The 18,122-nt window shown below is 47.7% G+C and overlaps 2 protein-coding genes across 2 annotated transcripts in view; one reads left to right on the forward strand and one right to left on the reverse strand.

The window, feature by feature from the left end:
* MRPS27 (mitochondrial ribosomal protein S27) overlaps positions 1-6,680 on the reverse strand; it is a 105,960-nt gene extending 99,280 nt beyond the window's left edge. The window contains exons 1-2 of the mRNA XM_075541155.1: positions 6,579-6,680; positions 2,263-2,340 (exon numbers count right to left, since the gene is read on the reverse strand). Coding sequence (XP_075397270.1) covers positions 2,263-2,340; positions 6,579-6,651 — 151 coding nt within the window. The 5' untranslated portion in view covers positions 6,652-6,680. The remainder of the gene's footprint in view (positions 1-2,262; positions 2,341-6,578) is intronic.
* Positions 6,681-6,807: 127 nt separating this feature from the next.
* Positions 6,808-18,122, forward strand: part of PTCD2 (pentatricopeptide repeat domain 2) — a 28,701-nt gene continuing 17,386 nt past the window's right edge. The window contains exons 1-5 of the mRNA XM_075541156.1: positions 6,808-6,940; positions 7,845-7,937; positions 12,307-12,436; positions 15,390-15,507; positions 17,718-17,796. Coding sequence (XP_075397271.1) covers positions 6,829-6,940; positions 7,845-7,937; positions 12,307-12,436; positions 15,390-15,507; positions 17,718-17,796 — 532 coding nt within the window. The 5' untranslated portion in view covers positions 6,808-6,828. The remainder of the gene's footprint in view (positions 6,941-7,844; positions 7,938-12,306; positions 12,437-15,389; positions 15,508-17,717; positions 17,797-18,122) is intronic.

Consider the following 18,122-nt stretch of genomic DNA (forward strand, 5'->3'; position numbering starts at 1 on the left):
CGGGATACTCAGAGGGCATTAACCCAAAACCAACCCCCGTGCCAATGAGCTGATTCTGACTCACAGCAACTCTCTATGGGGGTTCTGAGGCTGTAAATCTTCATGGGAGAAGCTGGTGGCTGTAAAATGCCAGACTTGCAGTGAGAAGACATTTACTATGAGAAGGGGTCTTTCTCAGAGTCAGGCAGTCAAGTGCCTGATGGAGAGGGGCTTGCTGCTAACTGAAAGACTGGTGGCTTCAAGCCACCAGCCACTCTGAGAGACAGAGGTGGCCATCTGCTTCTGAAAGGTGTACAGAACGATGTACACTTTGGGGAAAGATGGCCCAGTTCTCTGCCCTACAGGGTGACTATGAGCTGGAAGCAGGGCGACGACAGTAAGTTTTTATAATCGCTTATCTTCATATCCCCTGTAATTCTGTTTTGGATAGCCCCTGCCCACCTCGCTCATTCCCAGGTTCACAAACAAGTCCGCTCTTACAACAACATTACTTCTTTGGTTCTACCCCACCCCACTACCACCCCTATATAGCACTTATGGGGAGAATTCAACAAACACAGGATACTGTATTATCATCATCTTACCTAAAACAAGACAGAAGCCTGAGGGAACAAATTAAGTAAGCATGAGAATTGATCCAAAAATCACATCAGTCTCATAAAACTATCCCCAATCAACTTCCTTTATCACTGTCCCAATGATGTTCAAGGACAGGCAGAAACCAAAGTCAAAATCAAGTCCATGAGAAGCTCAAGGATTCTTTCTAGGTCTTGGTTTCTTATAGAAGAAATGCTGCAGTGCCTTTATGATAAAATGTGGGGGAAACAGAAACCAAACTCACTGCCATCAAGCCAGATACGACTCACAGCGCCCCTAGAGGACAGGGTGGAACTGCCCCTGTGGGTGGCTCAGTCTGTCCCTCTTTACAGGAGAAGATATTTTCCTAGGGGGTTCGGAATGCTGGCCTTGTTGAGCAGCCCAATGTGTAACCTACCACGCCCCAGGGCTTTCAGGAAACCCACTATGCTGGCAGCTCTGGGCTTCTTAGAAAGAGAAGCTTCAGGGCCTGTATGATGTGAAGCTGTGTGCCTGGAAAGTGTGTCCTGGTTATTGTCTCTAAAGCCCCTATGGGAGCCGATAGAACTGCTTCCAATCTATCACCTTGTAACATCACAGAAAAGAAACTGAGAGAGCTCCGAGACAAGAGGGCTGAAGAAAATGAAGAGACTGGCAATAAAAAAAAGATGAAAGAATAAAATCCACGTCTCTCTAGAGAGGCTGTAAGACAGAGGCAGGCTGCAGGAAAACTAGTCGATCGTTATTATTCTTGTGAATTCATCCGTCCCCCACCATTGATCTGTAACCCTCAAATCAATATCACAGTCATTTGAGGACAAGCACGGAGCTGCAAGAAGAAGGGGCCCAGTGTGTGTGCTCTGCACAGGCTTCTGGTTTCAGCTCTCACGCTAGATACACCTTTCCTACTGTCTGGTGAGTGTGCTCTATTTTTCCCACTTGTGTTGGTGATTCTGCTCTTTAAAATGGTCCTCAAAGGCAGGGTGCTGACGCTCTGCACCTCGGGGGGAAATAAGTATGAAAACTAAGCCCTATTTGAATAGACATTGTAATGTCATGAGTTCACTATTAGTCAATAAAATAAATTAAATAAGGGGGTTTTAAACAGAAACATATACGGAACAAGTTTATAAACTCGTATTTATCGGTTGACAAAAACGTGACCCGAGGCTCGGAGAACTTAACCCGGTACGTCTGCTGGGAGCCACGGTGCGGCGTTAGCTATGTCAGCCCTCAGAGAACACAAGGGCTGCATAGAACGGGCATCAGCTGCATGATCCACAGGAAATAAAGCAGAGAAACTCTGTCTGTAACCCACTGCCATCCACTCTGACTCAACGCAGAAACAATACAGTTCCCGAGGCTGTAATCTCTCTGGGTGCGGCACAGCCTCGGCTTCTGAGCTTCCTTAGCCTCCTCATGGCAGATATGAATATCAGAAACCTGCAGGGCCAAGCAAAGGATTCTGTGCACAACAACCCAATGATTTTGAAGGCTCGGTATGCGTACCTGGATTGGATCCTCATGAAAACATCACTTCACCTATCCATTGTAGGTGATAATACTGGAGGGGCCTTAAACCAGTTGTGGAAAAATTCCATTTTCTTTTAATACCATTTGCCCACAAGCTTTTTGAAGCACTCTCGTATATGTGTCTGTGACTGAAATAGGCCAACAGGTACGTACCCAGGTGACACTCTTCTTTTTCTCTTGCTTCCCATTTCTGGCCGTCCACATAGGCTGCAGAAAGCAGGTATCTCTTTCCTGAGGATCAAGACAATGATCTTAAAACGAGTATCTTCACAATAGCTCCATTGTGTACGCGCGCGCGTGCACACACACACACACACACACACACCTCTTATTAAACCTATCTTTGCCATATTTCTCATCCTCTAGATTATATATGTTTAAAGATTCTAGTAATACACTGCAGCCAATATTAGCAGCTAGTGGTTTCAAGCTGCCGACCTTGCTGTTACTGCCCAATATGTAACCACTGCACCACCAGGGTACTCAGTTCAACCTCTAGGAAGTAGAAAGTGTGCAAAAACTGTGGGAAAGGTTTGTGGTTGGTTTTTCCACAGACTGCAATACATGAATTGTTGAATTACACAGATTAAAGTCTTAAGTGACTGGACATTATTTACACAAACAATGAGGGTTGGAAATACGGCAAAACTTTCCCTAGCTTTCATTCACAAAGGCAGACCCATGCTTACAGATTAATACGGGTTACAAGCAGTATTGCTAGGAGAGGACTATGAAAGTGGGAACGGGTCTGTGACTGGGACCTCCATGGACAGCGTGCTGGACAGACACGTTTACAAGGTTGGTAAGGCTCCTGACAAGGCAGTCCGGGTATGAAGAAAGACCATGGGACCCTAGTACCTTAATTTCCATCAGGGACACACAAAGGCAGGTCCCAAAGGGAGAGACTGCCCCTCCCTGGGCTGAAGGGAACAGTGGTAATGTGGGCACAGTCGGGACAGTTGTCAGTTAATTGCTTGGAAAGAATGCAAAAGGAGGCTTAATCCTCAAGGAGACTCAAACCGGGATTGTGAGCAATCCACTTTCAAACACACTCTGCCTAAGAACAACGCTTGCCAGTGGTCAGAAGGATCTCAGGCTACACATCTCTGTGGAGATTCCAAATAGATCTGGGGCTCCCACCATAAACGGTAGCCCGCCACAAGCCTACTGTCCAGTATTTAAGCTCTAATACAACTGAAATCACAAGAAAAAATTGTGGGGGGAAATCTGAATGTTCATAGCATAATTCAAAAGTGTACACAATCCAAATCACCAGCAACTGATGAATAAATGAAATGTTGTCCATTCTGAGACGGAAGTACTGATCTGTGCTATACCATGGATAAACCTGAAAAAGCATGCTAAGTGAAAGCAACCTGGCTAAGTGAAAGCCACACAAGATCACAAATGGTTTAACTCCATTTATATGAAGTTACAAAGTGTCCCCAATCGGCAAATCTATAAAGACAAAGAAGATTAAGTAAGTCGGTTCATGGTTGCCCAGCGTTGCGAGGGGAGGCAGGACTTGGGGGACAAGGGAAGTGACTGGTAAATAGGGTGATGAAAATATCCTGTGGTGCCGGATCCCGAACTCTGTGTACATATTAAAACCATTTAGTGAAGCTCTGAAATATACAATCTTTGTTAAAGTGAAGCCTCATTTCCCCAGTTCGTGTCTGTCATTCCAAGATTTGGTCTGTCTGAAAAACTGTTTCACTCAGTCTGTATATCTGCTGTGAGGCAAAGAAAGGGGGGGGGGGCAGTCACTAGAGGAAGATCCCAGCCATACTCCTTTTCCGTGCATGTGAAAGTAAAACTTGGAATCTTTTATCTTTTAATCCACTTGGTTCCTGTAATCTGGAAATGTTGGCTCTCTTTGCGCCCACCCTACAACAGGCACATCTGGTGCACAAGACCTCTTTAAAGTGTTGAAGACCCAAGCCATGGTGGTGTTTTCAATGGCTTTATATGCATGTGAAAGTTGGACAATGAATAAAGTAGACTGAAGGTGAACTGATAAGTTGGGAAGAATACTGGAGTACGATGGCCGTCTGGAAGAACAAATCTGTCTTGGAAATACAGCCAGAATGCTCCTTCAAGGTGAGGATGGCCAGACTTCATCTTTGACATGTGATCACGAAGGAAGAGTCCAAGGAGAAAGTTACAGTGCTTGGTACAGTAGAGGGTCAGTGAGAAAGAGGAAGACCTTCAACAGTGCATTGACACTGGCTGCAACAGTGGGCTCAAGCACAAATTCAGGTCTGCTGGTTTACTGGAATAAACTTGCAGGCTGCTGACACTGCCCACCTCCCATGATGGTAAGTGAAAGAAGCACCCAATCACAAAAAGTACTAAGCCAGTCTTCCCTGCTAACGCTGCCCATCATAAGCAGTGGACTTCTAACAGCAAGAATGGTGGTTCAAACCTGCCAGTCGCTCCTCAGATAAGAGATGACCTCAGATAAGGTTATTTGCACCTATGAAGTTCAACAGCCTGGGTCACAAAGAGGCCGAACCAACGTGATGGTGGTGGGTTTACTTTGTTTTTTGGTCTGCTTTAAGCAAAACCCGACATATCAGAACAATATGTCTAAACTTACAAGTCTCGTGCACAGGAGCTTCAAAAAGGCTTTGTGAGGTCTACTCCTACTTAAACAGCGATGTGATAGAAAAAGTTTCCAAAGGGAAACCACCACACTAAAAAAATACAGCAACTGCCTGAAAGGGCCCAGTTTAAAATGGATTGTAATAAAAAGGAAAACACAAAGTACCGAGATGATTGGTGCTCTGAATGCTTTTTTTTTCATTGAAACACTGTTGCACCAGTTATATCCCTAACCTGTCAAAAAGATGAGGAAATGGTCTAAGACATTACATTATGTGGCGCTGTCATGCAATTACCAAGCAAGAGTAAGGAGACTGATAGAAAATTTCAGATCTGGTCAGCGTAAGAAATGAAAATAATAATAATTTATAAATTATCAAGGGTTCATGAGGGAGGGAGGGGGAAAATGAGGAGCTGATACTACGGACTCAAGTAGAAAGAAGATGTTTTGAAAATGACGATGGCAACATATGTACAAATGTGCTTGGCGCCATGGCTGGATGGATGTATGATTGTGGTAAGTGCTGTAAGAGCCCCAAAGAGAATGACTTAAAAAAAGACAGAAAATTTGAGCAATTCAACCTCCTTGAGTTCTCTCTGACCACTGACTGGCAACGTGAATAGCTCTGTCCACAGGCAGTGTCTGCATGCGACTCCTCTGGCTAACCCAGGGAGGTATAGGCCCCTGCCAGGGCGAGCCCTTGCTGGGGTATCGAGGCCCCATGGTCATGAGTCATGAGCTGACCAAGGTGGTCGAAGAGCCCAGCAGCACTCTTAGAGACTTTCCCATCTGAATTCCTACCTGTGACTGCAATGAACTGATCTGTCAGCAATCATGACTCTGTGACACTTTCCTTTGTTCTCCAGTTCATGGCTGCGACTCCTTGGACACCATTACGGGATGCCAATCGTCTGCCGCATCCAGTGCTTTCCCTGCTCAGTTTGCATTTCTACTCTCACATACTGAATAACTGTGCATTTTCAAGAGAACCCCATGGGAGTCTTGTCATATCACCTTATTAAAATGTGGATTCTGACTCAGTTTATCAGGGGGAAGATGCTCTGGTGGTCCGGTGGTTAAGTGCGCAGCAGCAAACATTGCTTCAGTGGGTTTGGAAAGCCCCTGAGCACATCTACTTTGTCCTAGAGAGGGCTGCTGTGGGTTAGAATCAACTTCACGGCTGGGTGTGTCTGGGGAGGAAAGGACGTTCTCGGCGGAGGCACAAGTAGGAGTGAACCCGTTCAAGAGCCCTGGTTTCTTTCCATCAGTAAATCCACCAAGCTGCTGGTGTGGGCTGTTTGCAACCGATAATCACCCTAATGATTTGCAACCAAATCACTGTAATGATTCGCAGATGGCGTCTTCGAGTGGAAAACGGTAGCAAAGCACAGCCGACCAGAAACACCGTGCTGTTCCCAAGGACATAAGGTAAAGCGAGAGCGGGACCTGAAAAAACTGTCCCAGGAATTAATGCCTCAGGCCCAGCCAAGAGTGTGCACGTTGGCGACGACGGGGCTAACTTCATGCCTTCCGAGGGAGCCAAGATCCAGTCCCGGGGCGGAGACATTGAGTGCTTCGTGGTCAGCAAAAAAGAAAAGAAAAAGACGACCCCCTAAACGTGGAAACCAGCAGATCATGGGAAGAGTCCCTCAAACTCGAACCTTCCTTTGCTTTCTACCTCGCTCGACAGGCTGGCACCTGGGGGAGAGAGGGGTCAGAGACTACAGCCCAGGACACTCAGCCTCCACAGCAAGCCGACCTCGGGTGCATTTTCCCCTTTCTTGAACGACTTTCACTCCCCTTCCTCGACAACAGAGTCCTCAGGTCCTACTGACGCAGGCCCAGCGAAGGAGCGGCCACCAACCTGTCGGGGAGAGCCGAGGGAAAGCCACCTTCCGCGCCAGGAGGAGCCCGCGCCGCACCATGGGGGCCGCCATCTTGGAACGTACCAAGGGGAAGGACTGTCGGGGAGGGGGCGGGGCGGGCAGAGGAAGGGGCGTGGCCACGTGCGAACCTCTCCGGGGTTGGACGAATCCAGTCCCCGCCCTCTGACGCAGCGCCGACGCTGTTTCTCCTCCCCCCCGCCTCCGGTAGTTGGTGCTGCCCGGGACAGCATGGCTGCGGCTTCTCAACCTCCGGAGCGAGTGCTGCTACTCGCTCTTCGAAGTTGCGTGCGTCCCCGCGTGAGCCTTGTTGGCTCCGGCTGCTGCCAGTGCCCTCTCGGAGGTACCGCCGCCCCGGGCTGGGTGGAAAATTCGTGGCAGGAAGGGTGGGGATGGGAGCGAAAGAAGCGGCCCGGACTTTGGGAGAGTCCCTCTCTGACCCGGAGTCGACGGGAACGTCTTTGCTCTGTGGTTGCACCTGGGCGTCGTGGATGCTCGAGAGTCCGTAGACCCAAAGACCACTGCCCGTCTTTTCGACTTGGGACTGTAGTATGCCTTCAGATGAGACGCCGCCACTCTGAGATCCCTTGACCCACCTGGTGTCCGTTTCAGCAGGCTCGGGAGGGAGGGCTTTAATCACAGGAAATTGGAGGCCTAGCTTTGCAGCTAACATTCTGGACCTGTTTTCTCGGCAATGTGTAGCTGTAAAAAGCTCTGGGTACTATGAGTTTGTTTTTAACAATGAGTTTGTATTTCTTTTGTTTTTACTATGACTTAGACTTAAAAATATATATATGTGTGTGTGTGTGTATATACAAACACTTGTATACACATGGCAGTAAGTCACAAAATGTTGCTAAGAAAACATAGACACCTGTCTTAAAAATACCAAAGTATGAAGTTATTATTGATCAACATACACTTCATCTAGGTTTGTACAAAGAGGCTTCAAAAAGTTCGCAGAAAAAATGCCATTATTTTTGAGTTTAATTTTTTTCACGAACATGTTGAAGGCCTCTCCTAATATCTCCCTCTCACAGATCCAAACTTGCCTGGCTGAGGATTCGAATGATCTGTTGATGTAGACATATTTCCTCCCATCAGTTGCTGCATGAATAGTTGTTTTAAACCTGGCTTACAATAGAGGGAGAGAAGATCAGATCGTTTCAAAGTTCCTATTAAACCCTACTCATGTGATTTGTAAGCATAATGCAATCAGAGTTATTTTACTTTTGTTCCTGTTCTAGCTAAAAGGTACCTCCTCACAGAAAATATTGTGAAATTGAAAGAATTCCAGCATAAGAAGGTGGTTATTGCAAACAGCCTCCCTGGCACCAAAGGTACAAAAGTCTATTTTGTTCATTCACTCATTAATCTATCATTCAAGTTTCCTCATTTGTTTCCTTATTCAGATGCCCTGCTGGCACGCACAGTGGATCTGTGTTGGGCTTCTAACTCCAGGGTCAGCAGTTCGAAGCCACCAGCTACTGCAAGGAACAAAGGGCTTCCTGCTTCTATAAAGAGTTATAGTCTCGGAAATTCCCACGGGTAGTTCTGTCCAGTCCTAAAGGGTGACTATGAGTTGCCATCGAATTGAGTGCACTTAGATGAATTTAAGTCCCATAGAAGAACTTTGAGACCGTATAGCCCGCATTTCCTAAGCAAACCTTATACTCACTCTGCAACTCATTCTCTTCCATTAACAGTCTTCAGCCCTCCTCTTTTCCCTTCTCCCAAGACCTCAGAGGAAAAACACTAAGAAACTGAAATTCGTGCTGCAGTTCAAACACCAAACCAAACTCCGTGCCGCCAGGTTGATTCTGAGGCAGAGTTACCCTGCAGGACAGTGTAGAGCTGCCCCCTTGGGGTTTCCAAGGCTCGCCATCTTTATGGGAGCAGAAAGCCTCAAGAGCGGAGCCCCTGGGAGGTTCTAACTTACGGCCTTGTAGTTATCAGCCCAGCGCAAATCTGTGGCACCCAGAGGGTGAGGACTAGCAGCACAGGCTTCACCCTGGTGGATAGAAATGTAAAACCTCAAGCCCCAGACGATACCATTGCCCCAGATGACTGGCTTTCAAATCCCTCTGATGCAATGCTCAGTCAATATATATAAAATGCATATACACACGAGGGGGTACCCCCCAGCCCCCCCCAAAAAACACAAACCAGAATCGCTGGGCATAGTGGAGCTTTCCTAGCAGTATCATTTTTCCCTCGAGGCGAGCTTCCAGCAACTTGCTCTGAGTTAGTGCCCCAGTGGTGTCGCCTGGGAAGGTTCTCTCTGGTCACAGTGAATGTTTTTCTTAAACAGTCACAGTTTTTCGGGAAAAATGCCAGAGAAACTGTTGTGATGTTGAACACAGCTTACAAGGACGGTGATATGGAAAAACTCAAGGGTACGAGTGGTTTTCTCATTTCAAAACAGGTGAAATGTTGATTGATGACAAATCTCGTTCTGGACGTCCGTCAGTAACTTCCCGAACAGATGAAAATGTCGACTTGTGCTTTTAGAGTTTGTTCTGCCAGGTCAGACTGTTAATCAAGCATTCTATTTAGAGGCTCTGAAAAAATTGCGTAACATTGTGCCACAGAAAAGGCCTGATTTGTGGCAGATGGAGAACTGGTTTTGCCCCCATGACAGATGTACCTACTCACGCAGCCATCTCAGTTTTGGGCAAAAAACCAGCATGCCTGTCTTGACCCGTGCACCTGACTCACTTGACCTCAGGCTGCTCCATCATGTGACTTTCTGTTTCTGTGAATAAAGAGGGACATAAAAGGACAGTGATTTGAGGACATAGAAGAGGTGAAAGAAAACGAGGGAGGTGCTGTCAGCCATCCAAACAGATGAGCTGGAAAAATGTTTCCAAGAATGGAATCGCAGATTTGACAAATGGATTAAATGTAATAGTGTACTTTGAAGGTGATAAGTTTGCTTTGTAAAAATAAAATTAAATATATAGGTTTGCTGAGGGGAGAGTTACAGGTTTTGGGGGTATCCCTTGTATGTGTATGTGTTATATTGTGAAAATATAATGAAATTAAAAATCTATATTATGTTGTGACCCTAGTACCCACATACTTCTCTATAAGGAAATAAAATGACACAACCAGTGATGGTATTTGCTCTTTCATGCTGGAAAGTCAATAGGACCAAATCAAGATTTCTTTCCAAAGAGGAAGAAATTGCCTGACGTGAGAGCTAGGATTTGCTCTGAAAACTTACAGTGGGTTTAGGAAAGGCACGGAAAACACCAACATTTTGATAATATTTTGAAGCTGGGTAATGGGTACATGGGGATTCTTTATACTGTGTTTCTAGTGTGGGTCTATTTATAAGTGTGTTTTATAAAAAGTTAAAACGAAGAAGGAATAAACAAGACAACCTACCACAGCCCAAGTATACTACTTCTTTCCAGTGTCTGGCTATCTTGTTGCAGTCATTTTCTCTCCTGCGCACTGAATTTTTCCAAGTACTTTCTGTCACTGCCTTTGAGTCAATTCTGACGCATGGTGACCCATAGGACAGGGAAGGACTGCCACTGTGGGTTTCCAAGAGTACCTTTTTATGAGAACAGAAAGCCTCATCTTTCTCCCATGGAGTGACTGGTGGTTTTGAACTGCTAACATGGTTAGCAACTCAATGTGCGACTCACTTTAGACTCTTTTTAAACACAACCCAGTCTCCCCTCTTTAAAAAAACCTCGTGGTTTGTTGCTGTTTGTATTTGCAGCTGTAGACCCAGCTCTCCTTTCTCTCACTGTCAGCATTTGTGAGCACCTGACTGATCCTTCCTGCCTCCATTCCCTCAAAATCCAGTCCTCCAGGAACCAGTCTGCAATCCACAAATCGTCCTGTTAGGTCATGCCACCAATGGGTCAAGGAGACACACTTGAGGAGTGGGTGGCAGTCTCTGAATATCTAGTATAGCAGCATCGGTCTGGATTTCACTGCAGTCTTCTCTTTGTAACCTGTGCATTTTGGAATGATGTGACTCCACGTCATGGTTGAGTTGCAATTTCCATTGTCTTCAGAGGAGCGGTTGGGGGGTGCAAACAGGTATCCCAGTACCTACGATTTACTGGCCTCTGGTGGCAGAGTGGTTATGCATTGGCTGCAATCCACAAAGTCAGCAGTTCAAAACCATCAGCCACTCTTCAGGAGAAAGAGGAGGCTTTCTATTCCCATAAAGGGTTGCAGTTCTTGGAAACCCATAGGAGCCGTTCTACCCTGTCCTGTCAGGTCCCCATGAATGGGAATTGACTCGAAGGCAGTGAATTTGGTTTTGGTTGATTACCAGATCCAGTGCTGAGTGCTTTAGACACGTAGCTCTGCCATGATCTTACTTTGCACGGGCGGACCCAAGGCTCACAAGCTGAAGTCTGCCTCGTAGCAGAGCCTAGCTCTCAGCCCAGATCCAGCCAGCTCTAAAACCTGTCATGTGACACTACAAATGAAGTTGGGAAGAGCCTCTGCATTATCTCAAACCCAGTGGGCCTTCTTGAAAAATCAGAGTAGTGTCTGTCTCAGCCCGCAGTTCGGGTGTTCTCCATGCATACGTGCAGCTCGGTAGGCAATGAACCTTCAGTGCTCCAGGTGTGAGAACAAACGTGTGGACTTGCCCTGGCAGCTTCCGATGCCAAGGACAACCTGGTATATTGGAAAGCATATAACTTGCTGGGTACCTGCCTTGCCACTCTCCACATTCTGACAAGGCTAGAGCCCCTTTCCAGTACCAAGAGGTGTGTGACTGCCCCCAGAGCTGATCAGAGAGAAAGGACGGGGCAGGCGTAGGTGGACCACCTTGAAATGGGTTGTGTGTGCCGCAGTGGAGAGGCTGGCTTTGACTCCCCAGTGAGTCAAGATGCCGTGAGGAAAGAAAAGGGTCCAGTTAAATCAGATGAAAGGGACAAAGTATTTCTGAGTCACTGAAGAAAACATGGGTAAACCCATTTTCAATTCACATTTGCCTTTCCGGCTTTTTCTTGCATGGTGTTCTGCCCACTGATGGGCTTTAGTACTTTATGTTATTGCTTGTTTGCTTGTTTTCCCCATGCCCAACTCATGTGTCTCCTATAGATTCAATTATTTGGGTTAAGATTCTGGGACCGTATTTCTCAGCCTATCCGGTGGTCAGCAGATCGAAACCACTAGCTACTTCTTGGGAGAAAGATGATGTTTTCTACTCCCCTCAAGAGTAACAGTCTTGGGAAACCCACAAGGGCAGCTTGGCCCTGTGCTATAGGGTCAGAATCAGCTTGATGGCAATGAGTGTGTTTAGTTTTTGGTTTAGTTGTCAGTCTTTAGTATGGATGAGGACCAGATTCCCCACCACCCAAAAAACCTCCCCAAACTCACTGCCATGAAGTTGATGCCAAATCACTGACTGATAGCACCCTGAAAGGACAGAGTGGAACTGTCCCTGTGGGTTTCTGAGACGGAGTCTTCCCGCGGGCAGAGCCTACTCTTTCTCCTGGAGAACCTCGCAGGAAGTAGAAGATGCGTATTCTTGGTTTTTTCCCACACCAGCGCCTGCGGAGATTCTGTCCTGGAAAGTTTAGAGTAGGGCTTGGGACTGTGACACGGGAACACGGCCCCAGAGGAGGGCAGCCCGTGAGGGAGCCGCAGGTCCTCGAGGCCCCTCGCCCCAGGTGCCCCTTCCCCTCAGGGCAGCCCGAGCCGTGGCCTCCATACTGTGCTTTCTTCCAGAAATATATTTTCGAAATTTGGAAGAGAAATTGACCCAGAACAATCTGATCTTGAAGGAGGAGCTGAAAACCTTGCTTCATTTGTGTAACTCCCGGGACGACATGCAGCTGGCTAAACACGTCATTTACAGGTGAGGTGTTTCCCTTGCATCCTGCCGTCCTTCCACTCTGTTCCATTTCCTACATGTTCTCAGCTGACGCCGCTCCACCAATGACTTCAAACAATTTGTTCAGGTCCTGGCTTGTGCCTCAGGACTGCCTCAGGACTTTTTATTCATTCATTCGTTCAGCACAGTCCCTGGGTCCCCATTATATGCCAGATACAGTGGAGAGAAAGATAGGAAACTCATTGCATGCTTCCACACAATCTCCACTCACATGTCCTCCAGGTGTTTCAGCCCAGCAAACACCCAGGGATGCCTCTTCCCGTGTGTGTACCCCCACTCACCACTCATTCTGGACAGGTGCCTGGGGGCCTGTTTCCCTTGATCCCTGACTTCTTGCAGACAGGCTAAGAGGTTGGATTGCTTCCACTTCCTGAGTGTCTCCTTCCCTCTCCCTCCTCGGAGCAGTATCTTAGCTCAACCCCCAGCGTGTCGCTCAGATTGCCCAGGGCGCTCCCAACTGCTCTCTCCTACAGTTGTATGCCTAGGATACTCCTTTGGAGCCCTGATGACATAGTTGGGTAAGTGTTGGGTTGTTGCCAACAAGGTCAGTGTTTCAAACCCACCAGCCACTCCAAACGAGAACAATGAGGCTGGATGCTCCTTTTAAGACTTACAAAAAAAAGACTTAGAGTCTCAAAAACCCACGAGGGCAGTTCTACTCTTTCCTACTGAGGCGTCAGTACTGACTCGATGGCGATGGATTTATTTGATTTCTGTGTGTGTTTGCTACTCCTCTCTGGGCCATTGTCAGTTTTCCGTGCCAGAAAATACCTCAGTGTAATCATCACCTGCTCTTAGGAAACCCAGTCAAGGTTTAACTTATCAGTGAGAAGTATGACATCCAATCAATAGGCTCAATTTCTGAAATGAAGTTGTTTCTCATCTCCATCCTTTATTGATATATTTGAAACATTGCTAAATACAAGGTCAGCAGTTCAAACCTGCCAGCTGCTCTGAGGGAGAGAAAGGAGGCTCCTGGAAAGATGCACAGTTTCAGGGACTGTGTGCAGCAGTTCTGCTGTGCCCTGTAGGGTTGCTGTGCATTGGGAGACCCGCCACCATGGCAGTGGGTTTAGGTTGGCCAGTGCCCAAGCCAGGCTGTTTTCAGTCACCTGTGTGCATGTGAGAGTTGGACATCGAATAAGGAAGACCGAAGAAGAATCGGTGCATTGAAATTGTGGTGCTGGAGAAGAAGACTGAAACCATGGCTGCTGAAACGGTGAACATGTCTGTCTTGGAAGTAGTAAGTCCAGAGTGCTCTTTAGAGGCAAGGACGGCAAGACTTCGTCTCACTTGCTTTGGATATGTTGTCAGGAGAGAGCAATCCCTAAAGAAGGACATCGTGCTTGTTAAGGTCGCCGGGCAGCAGAAAGAGGAAGCCGAGGACGAGATGGGGCTGCACTCGTGGGCTCAAGCACGAGCCAGTGGCGGCGGCACAGGACGTGGCGGCGTCTCTGCCTGTTGTACACGGGGTCACTGTGAGGCAGAACGGACTCTGTGACCCTAACATCAGTACAATGATTTAGGGATTTCAAGAGAGGGGGAAAGTAGGTCATCTTTTGAAGTCTGGGCTTTGCTCATGATATTTGAAATTCGTTTTCTCATGACTTTTCATGAGCTCTGACTTAGAGACCTGGGGTCTTTCATCACGAGGCGTCGCCAACTTGTCTCTAGTTTCTACAGCGGAGCGGGCTGGGTTCTGAAAGTCCAGCGCATGCTGAAAGGCTCACTGGCAGACTGGCCGCTGTTGCCCGTCTCCCAGTCGGTTCTGACCCACAGCTGCGGTGACAGTGGAGCTGCACCATAGGTGCCCCGGCTGTCACCTGTCCACCTGCCAGGCAGCCTTCAAACCCATAACCAGTTTGCCTCCAGGGCTTCTCTGCCAACTGGCCGACTTGTAGAAAATCTCAAGCCACAAACAAGGTTGCAGTAGCATTTTCCCGAAACTCAGAATTTCAAAACCCAATTTAACTCATCTGTCGGCATGGTTGTAGTACGTACATGCTCCCCCCGGCTTAGAATAACAGAGCGTGCTGTAAGTTGTGAGACGTGTCTGTTGCCTGTCTGCCACCCTATATGAAGATGCCGCCAGCTTTGCGGAGGGCGAAGCCCAGCCCACGTCTTCCCTGGCTCACTGGGTGCAGCCTCTGCAGCAGTCCGGAGCCATCCCAATGCCCGGAACGATTCAGGGCCCCTGCTTCCCCTCACATGCCCCAACTTGGTCCCAGGAGGATTGGTGGGGTCCAGAAGATGATTAAAATTTTGTCTTTTATCTCACAAGCTAGGTTCCTCTGTATGTTTGCCTCTTGGTCTTTCATGCCTGGAGTCATCCTGCTCCAGAATGCCTGATTCTCTTCAAACCTGACCCCAATCCAGACTTCTGTTGTGAGGTGCCATTGAGTCCATTCCAACCGTTAGCCACCCCATGCCCAACAGAACAGAACATTGCCCCGTGCTGCGCCATCCAGTGCTGGGGCCGTGTTGCAGCCACTGCGTCCATCCATCTTGTCCAGGGCCTTCCTCTTTTTTGCTGCCCGGCGACTTTACCAAGCATGACATCCATCCCCAGGGACTGGTCTCTCGTGATAGCATGTCCAAAGTACATGAAACAAAGTCTTGCCGTCCTTGCCTCTAAGGAGCACTCTGGCTGTACTTCTTCCCAGACAGGATTGCTTGTCCCTTTGGCAGTCCACGGTACTTCCGGTCTTCTTCACCAGCAACACAATTCAAATGCAGCGCTGCTTCTTCAGTCTTCCGTGTTCACATCCATATGTGGTGACTGAAAACTCCTGACTATGAGAGTACCTTGTTCTTCACTGTGCCCCCACCCTGCGGCAGAGAGCCTGCCTTGTTCTGTCTGTGCCCACCTTTGACCTCTATCCTACCTGTTGGCTCATTGAATTGTCTTGATTACCAGGTACCACACGGAGAACCGAAATGTCAGTTTGGGGGAGTACAAGTTTGGACCACTCTTCATGAGACTCTGTTACGAGCTGGATCTCGAGGAGGCCGCCCTGGAGCTCATCAGAGACCAGGTTTCTATCCACTGATTGCTCTCTCCCTGCCAGGGGTGTCGGTGGCCTGGGGACGGGAGGGGACTTGTGATGATGTTATTATTACTGGGCTGTATTCCGGAGAAAGCCCACCGGGCTGAATGCACCTGCTCCTACTTGCATTTTAAAGTTCCTTTGGCGTCGGTTCCTGGGATGGGGTGACGGTCTGGTCAGTAAGTCCATCGTGCAGGCGATGGACTGGATGTGGGTCGGCCTGGGTCAAGCCCCGCTCTCCAGGAGCTTGTAGTGGGAAAGTTGAAGGCAAGTTGCCTTCTCCTACCCTTCCCCGGGAATGGTCTCCGGCTGCATGCGTTTGCAATCCTGCTTAAAGACTGCTTTTGCAAAGTGCTGGTCGGCTTTCAAATCTGTCACTCAGCGTGGTTTTCTTTTCTGAGAAACAAACACATCATTTTATTTGTGAGCAATGTTTATTGAACAGTCACCTTGACCTTGACCTTGGGTTTCTTAAGCACTCTGAATGGTTTAGTCCATTTGTTTTCTCCAATAGTGAGATAGATACTGTTGATCTCTGGGACCTAGGGATGTGATAAACTCATCCAAGGACAGAAACATTGGCTGAACTGAGTGAGGGGCAGGCATTTTTGTGTTCCCAGGAACCTCCATAACTATGTCGTCCTTCTGTCTTTGCCGCTGCTTTTTATAAAGTTGTGTGTGCATTGTGGAGTTTTCACTGTAGGATCACTGCTCCTTAGGACTGCTGGCAGTGCGTTGAGTTTTGTTTGTCTGTTTGGTGTGGCATAGCAAGAGAAGACCGTAGCTATGAGGGTGCTTCAGAAGTCCATGGGGAAATTCCATTATCTTTTCATTCCAGTTTCCACAAATTTTTTGAAGCCACTTTATATATTAATACGTTGGAATAACTTATTAAACAACCCCGAAAGTAGACAGTGCAGACGATTCGATTTTCTGCGTGTGGTTTTAGAAGAATGAAGACCAGAGTAGTCACGAGGCATTGGAGATGAAAGAGAACCCAGATGTCCAGCTCCATTTTCTCCCGCCTCACCCTTGAGTGTATCCCTCCTGTCCCCCAGGTCTGTGATTCATCCCACAGAACCTCGTGAAGCTTTGGTGGTGGGTGCAGTTCCACCCCAAAGCCAAAGATCAGATAGAGCCGAGCCAAGGCAGGGTCCTGAGCTGGAATCCAAGTGTCCAGTAGTCACCCTGGGTCTTCCAGCTTCTACCAAGGTCAGTCAGGAACTAGAGGTGTGCCCCTCCCCCACCACACACACATGCGGTGAAATGTGTTAGAACCCCATGGGGCAATTCTGCTCTACCCTATAGAGTCACTTTGAGTCAGAATTGACGCCATGGCACTGAGGTTGGTTATTAATTTTTCTTCTCAGCGTCTTCCCTGACCACCTTCCATCCTCCTTCTGCCCATCTTTATCCAGGGTCAGTGGCTTTTGTAACCCTCTTTGATGTCTGAAAGTATCATTTTTATTTCTTTCGCTTGGTTGGTCTCCTTGCTCACTGTGTGATGAAGCCCCGCATTTAAGGGCAGGATGTTTGTCTCGTTCATCCCTTTATTCTTAGCGCCTGGAACAGAGCTCTTGGAAAAAGATGAAAAAAGGAAGAAACTTGACCATAATGTTTAATGACATATCTGATCTGTTTGCAAAAAGAGGAGCTAGTTGCAAGAGACTCCCCTGTCTTAGACCTGAAGTAGATTTTTTTTTTTTAACCATAAAGTATTGTTCTGTAATATCCTTGGCTTGGCATTCTTTGCCGTAGCCCTTCACAACCACACAACTGCAACCAACCACTTTTGGGCCTTTCCTTTTCTGTCCGTTGTGTGAGGCCTGCCCACTCTCCTAGTCTCTTGTTGTCATCACCCTCTCAGAGGACTTCAGCATCACCGTCTCCCTCCCAAGGTGGCTTCCACTGGATGCCATGCTCCTGGTACCCAAGTTCCAGCACCAATCCTGCTATGCCCTGCTTCCCCTAAGCACAGCAGAGCCACTCTTCTTGAAGACCAACTTTGCCGTGTTTCTAAAGACCATCTTTGGCGTGCTCTGCATGCCCATTCCCAAAGGCATGACAAATCCCTATGAATTCTGGAGGGCAAATAAATAAAAGCATCCAGAAAACTAAACTCTGGCCAGAGGCGATGCAATGTAAGTTCCACCTTCCTAGTGATAATTGTTAACCAAGCTCTATTGTTTTTCCTCTAGCATTTACGAGGCTTCTTTTCAGACTGCACATCATTCAATATTTTGATGGATATGCTATTTCTCAAAGGCAAATACGAAAGTAAGTACGACGGTGCATCCTTGCTAGAAAGCCTGCCCTTGTTGCTGGCATAATACTTAGTGGGGGAGCAGGGAGTGCTCCTGCAAGAATGACCCGGGTCTTCATGACCAGGAGATGGGCATGGAGACTGCATTCCACAAAATCTGAAAGCAGGAGCGCCTTGCTGGGCAGGCCAGGAACGAAACCCACCAGGCTTTATTTAGGCCGAAGTGGAAGCAGGTGTTAAAAACGTGTCGCTCGTTGTGCATGATCTGAATCGTGGTATGTAGCTCATGGCTCACTAACTTTGACAAATAGGCTCCATCGTGCCGAAGAGCCACTTGCCA

Source organism: Tenrec ecaudatus, chromosome 2, assembly GCF_050624435.1.
Source record: "Tenrec ecaudatus isolate mTenEca1 chromosome 2, mTenEca1.hap1, whole genome shotgun sequence".
Lineage (NCBI taxonomy): Eukaryota > Metazoa > Chordata > Mammalia > Afrosoricida > Tenrecidae > Tenrec > Tenrec ecaudatus.